The 5735-nt window shown below is 39.8% G+C and overlaps 1 protein-coding gene across 1 annotated transcript in view; it reads left to right on the top strand.

The window, feature by feature from the left end:
- Positions 1-5735, top strand: part of RNF13 (ring finger protein 13) — a 156571-nt gene that overhangs the window by 37680 nt on the left and 113156 nt on the right. Inside the window, exon 2 of the mRNA XM_019661331.1 lies at positions 1974-2103. Within this exon, the coding sequence (XP_019516876.1) occupies positions 1990-2103 (114 nt within the window). The 5' untranslated portion in view covers positions 1974-1989. The remainder of the gene's footprint in view (positions 1-1973; positions 2104-5735) is intronic.

Below are 5735 nucleotides of genomic sequence, written 5' to 3'. Positions count from 1 at the left end.
CAGCTTACTGGCCCATGTGGGAATCGAACTGGTGACCCTGTTGCTCAGAACTTGCGCTCTAACCGACTGCGCCACCCGGCAGACCCCTGATTTTAGAACATTTTTATCACCCTGAAAAAAAAACCCATGTTTATGGGCAGTCATTCCCCATTCCTTTCTGTCCCTCCTCCCTTAATCCTTACCTCCAGCCCCAGGCAACCACTGATCTACTTCCTGTCTCTGTGGAACAAATCTATATGTTTAACATGTTTTCACCTTTATTTTGGCTCTGATATTAATGGGTAATGTAAGATGGTGTTTAAAACCTACTCAGAGGTGTTTCTCTTTCAGTGTATGTCAAAGAGTCAGAGTCTGAGTCTGAATGTAGTCTCCAAACCCAGAGCCTTACCAATAGTAATCACTATCAAAACTGGTATCATATGAGTCAGTGGCATTTAATGAGATAATTCTTTATAAAGGCCCTTGTCTTTGCAAACTTTGTTCTCACCTTTTAAAATGTATGTTAGCCAGGTGGGCACTGGACTTATCAGGGGGATCACGTCATAGGCTGTGTAGATGCCTGACCAATGTGTTATACACCTGAAGAGCTGAAGTAGAATAATATTGAATATCAACTATAACTAAATATACATGTGGAGTATATGGATGTGGAGTACAACATAGGGAAGATAGTTGATGGCCTTGTTACAGATATGTACTATGTCATGGGTAGTAGCTTGGGGGGTGGGTTATCACTTTATGAGGGGTTTAAATGCCTATTATGTTGCTTTGTACACCTGAAACTAATAAAATAAATAAATAAATGGTAAAAAAAAAGGTAAAAAAATGTATGTTATACAATTAGTTGAGGCTCACCGTTGAGAATTTTGATACTTGGTGAACATTTAGTCCTTTCATGGTATGTTCTTGCTGTAAGCTAGACAGGGACTCATATAGAGAATTGGATGAGCTTGGGAGAGGTAGCTGCACCATTGCCTTTGGGATGTAAATAGTGAAAGAGGTATATATTGTCAGGAGGGAAAGGGCAAAAGTATTACTTTATAGTAAGTGGCTATTATTTTTTTTACATTTTCTAAAACGGGCACGATCTGCAATAATAAATAAGTACATTCGCATGTGAATTTCTAAATTATATTTAAAGAATTATAAAAGTTCTTTAAAATTAAAAAATTTTTAAAGCAAAGATGCTTGTGAGTTTTTAAATCATTATTTGGATTGAAATCTAGTTTCCCCACGGGGCTGGCCGAGTGGCTCAGTTGGTTAAGAGTTGGCTTGGCACACCAGCTCTGAGCAGCAGGTTCCCGGTTTGGATCCCAATGAGGACCAGTGACGCTGTGCCCTCTGTAGCTAAGGTGGTGAACAACAGCTCGACCTGGAGCTGGGTTGCCGTGAATGGCCAGTGACAGTGTAGGCTGCAGTGGGGCTGCAGTGGGCTGCAGTGGGCTGCCGTAAGTACCATGAGCTGCCGTCCAATGGCCGGCAATTGACTGCCTTACCCAGGAAGAGCGCAATGATCATACCAACATGGGCCAGTGAAGCGACGTCCTCCACAACTAGACCGAAGAACAAAATGACAGCAACTTGTCTGTTCCCCTTCCCTGATTCCCCAACACTGTTCCTCTCCCCCAATTCCCCAGTAGTATCTTAAAAAAAAAAAAAGAAATCTGGTTTCCCCATAACTGCATTAGTAGACTAGCAATACTGTAAACAGAACTGTTGGAGGATGTTTGTTTGTGGTTGAAACACAGAACATGGTCACCATGTATTACAGTGACATTGACTAACCTCGGGTATTTACCTAAATGTCCAAATCTCTGTAAGTTCTTACGCTTTTGAAATATGTTTCATTTTAATGTTATCAGATGTTTACAGTTAAAAGGGATATTTTTGGACATCAGGAACTAATATACCAAGTGACTTATTATGAGGACAAAGCACCAGAGCTGACTGTTACGTACCTGCCTCCCTTTCAGGTGACTTGACAGCACGATGCTGCTCTCCATAGGGATGCTTATGCTGTCGGCCACACAGGTGTATACCATCCTCACCGTCCAGCTCTTTGCCTTCTTAAACCTGCTGCCTGTTGAAGCGGACATTTTAGCAGTAAGTACAGTAAAATGTATTCCTGTCTAAAAACATCCTTAAAGAAAAGCTTTAAAAAGTCCTAAGTGATGGACTCTTATATGGTGCTTACCTACAAACACACAGGTGCATACATATAGTTGTTACTTGAAAGTGGGGGGACCTTACTTATCTTTTTATTGCTCAATATCAGCCATAAGATCTAATGTACAGTAAGTGCCTGATAAATGTTGCTTTGAGAGTGTGTGTGCACACTCAAGAGTGCTTATCACACACTTATATCTACATGCTGCATATTTATGTATTGGGTCTTCAGAAAAGTCATGATGTAATTTGTCTGTTTTTCAAAGGTCATTTATTTATATAAAGAACAAAGATCAATCAATGATATATTGCCTGTTTTGTTCGATAACCTTTTGCCATCTTTCAGTGAGCTTCGTAATTCCTCGTTCATAGAAGGACCTGTCTTTATTTGTGAAAAACTGAACAAGGTACTGATTTACAGCCTCATCTGAATTAAACGTCAAAACTCCACGCAAGGAGTTTTGAAGAGAGCGAAACAAGTGGAAGTCTGACGGTGCAAGGTCAGGCGAGTATGGTGGGTGTGGCAACATATCCCATTCAAGCTCCAGTAATTTTTGACGGGTGATCAGACTTGTATGGTCTTGCATTGTCGTGATGAAACGTAACTCCTTTACAATTAACAAGCTCTGGACATTTCTGGACGATGGACTCATTCAAACTGTCCAATTGCCGACTGTACACATTCGAATTGATTGTTTGGTTCCTTGGTAGGAGCTTGAAAAACACGACACCTTTAAAATCCCACCACACTGAGAGTATAACCTTCCTCTGATGAATGTTTGCTTTCGATGTCATTTGAGGCGAATCATCACGTCGGGACCAAGACTGTTTGCACACCACAGTGTTGTAAACAATCCACTTCTCATCACCAGTTATCAGTCACTTCAAAAAAGGATCGTTTTCCTCACATTTAATGAGCATATTGCAGATNGAGGAAAGGGAGGGAGGGAGGAAAAGAGGTGGATATTTGTAATTAGCAAGATTTAATGAGAAGATCTTTCTGTGTGTTCTGTTTCCAAACATAGTTCTAAAGAAATGTCTAGATGAATGTGTTCTATTTGGGGGTTATTAGAGTTACCACAAACAATAATCTATTGTATTCTATTATAGAGGCTGCAATGTTTAAATAAATTCAAGGATGAAAAGCTGATGAGAATTGTAATGGGGAAAGAAAGGTACAACACTCACTCGGCATGATCACCAGTGGTCAGAGGTTCTGGTTGACCTTCACAGTCTCAGCAACTGATGGGCCACAATCTGGCACCAGGTTCACTAGCTTTGTAGGAGGATGGAGACTAGGAGCACAGCTGTGCCACATTGACATAAGCCCTACCTTCATTGAGAAGCTTTCATTCATCCAGGTGCAGCATTTATACTCAACAGGGCTATACTGGATTGTAACAGACAAGATCAGGTGTGTGGATGTGTGCTACATCCGCATAGGAAAGTCTCATATGTGAAAGGAACCACTTCTTGTAACAGTCCATGAGTAGCTTCCAGGTTCCCTCAAGGGTCATGCTTGGTTTCCAGAAACACACTCCACCTGAAAACAGGTTGTTTTTGTTTTTGTAACAAGCTTTTATAGTTAACTTATAGTCTTCTAGTTTTAATGCTTTTCGCCAATTAGGAAATCACTTTTATAATAAGTAACGCTGCCTAGTAATATAGTTGACAGTCTCTATTTATTTTTACTCACTAGTCTGATTGCTAGGAGAAAGTATCAAGGACTTAAGCTTGTTAACCTTTCTCCTCAGAAGACTCCTTGGAGAAGTGAAGATTAACAGCAACAAGACCTTTTGTGCTTTTTTTGAGAATGTGTTAGCAACCATAGGCCTCTTAGAAACTGCATATACTTATACACATATAAGATTTTGCATATCATTTCATAGCATTCTTAGTTTTCCCCTCAGTTTACCTTTGAAGGTAGAGGAAAGTGTCTTTTAGTTTCTGGATAACACATGAATGAAGATGTAGAGTTGGCTGTAGCAGGGTGCATTCTTGGAAGTAGTGAGTTGATCAGAGCAAGGGTACCTGTTAGATTACAGGAAATAAAATTGTTTAGGTAGGACAGACCTGAAATGTGAAAAATTTCAACCTTTTTGCCTCTTCTCCAGCATTTACTTCTGTTGACTGCCTTTCTTCCCCCTACATTCACCTCAGAGTTCTTTTTTCTCTTGGCTTTTGGGAAATCAATCTGTCTCTGTTCTCTGCTTTCTCTCCCTCCCCTTAAATTTAGATATTTCTTAGAGTTTTCTATAACCCTCTACTCTTTTTAATTTTCATTTTTATATTGAGATCACTTTAGTTATCGCTTGTTTACTGGTGATTCTTAAATCTCTCTAAGCCTTGGGTAGAACTCCTGAGTTTTATTTGTTAGTGCTATTTTTAGTTGGGCTTTAGAGTGTGGACTTTGGAGGCTGACTGCCTGGGTTTGAATCCTGGTTTTGCTGTTATTCATTGTTTGACCTTGGGCAAGTTATGTAACTGCCTGTTTTTCCCATCTGTGAGATGATAACCTACCTTATAGGGAGTTGTTAGGGTTAAATGAGTTTAACTCAATAACATGCTTAGATCAATGTCTGGCATTTAGTAAGTGATCAATAACAGTTGTGGTTATTGTTATTCCTATTCTTAGAGTTATTTGCCCTCTAAACTCTCTCTCCCTCCCCAACCCCCAAAGTTGGCTGGCAGTTCTAGAATATTACAGGGAAGTCACAGTTCTTATTCAGATTAAGTTTGTCAAACAGGTCAGTGATCAACATACTGAATATTTGTTCTTCCTAGCAAACGTTATTAGTAACTATGCCGTATTTTATAAGGATTTGTATGTTCTTATGGTGTAAGTTTTGGCCAGAAATTATCTAAATGGTTATGTTGGGTGTTCCCAAGACCACCCCCAGGTTCAGTGATTCACTAGGATTACTTATAGGATTCAGAATATGGTTGTACTCATAAATATGATTTATTACAGTGAAAGGGTACAAAGCAAAATCAGCAAAGAGAAAAAGGCACATGGGGTAATAAAATCCTGAGGAAACCAGGTATAAACTTCTAAGAGTCCTCTCCCAGTGGCATCATACAGGATATGCCTAATCCCTCAGCAATGAATTATGACAACACTTGAGACATGTCTACCAGGGAAGCTTATTAGAGATTCCGTGCCTATGGTTTACACTGGGATTGCTCGTGTAGGCACCCTGTGCCTAGCATGTCCCCAAATCGCAGACCCCCAGAAAGAAAGTACACGTTCAATAGAAACTGCATTGTCGGCAGAGTTTAGGTACAACGAACTGTTCTTATCATGGAATGGTGGGGAGCCCTTCAGAAATCTAAGTTCCCAGATGCCAACGAAAGGGCCAAACTTACAAGGACCCCCTTCTAAGGATAGCAATCTTAGGCCTGCTATGTTAACTCTTTTCTGCAGGGGTATATTGTAAAATGTATTTTACCTAAGAAAGCAGTATCAACAAACATATATATTTTTAAAGGTTGAGATATAATTCATACACCATAAAATTATTCATTGAAAGTGAACAGTGCAGTGATTTGTAGTAGGTTTGTAGACTTGT

The sequence above is a fragment of the Hipposideros armiger genome, unplaced genomic scaffold, assembly GCF_001890085.2.
Source record: "Hipposideros armiger isolate ML-2016 unplaced genomic scaffold, ASM189008v1 scaffold_344, whole genome shotgun sequence".
NCBI lineage: Eukaryota > Metazoa > Chordata > Mammalia > Chiroptera > Hipposideridae > Hipposideros > Hipposideros armiger.
This window is presented reverse-complemented; position numbering and strand designations above follow the sequence as displayed.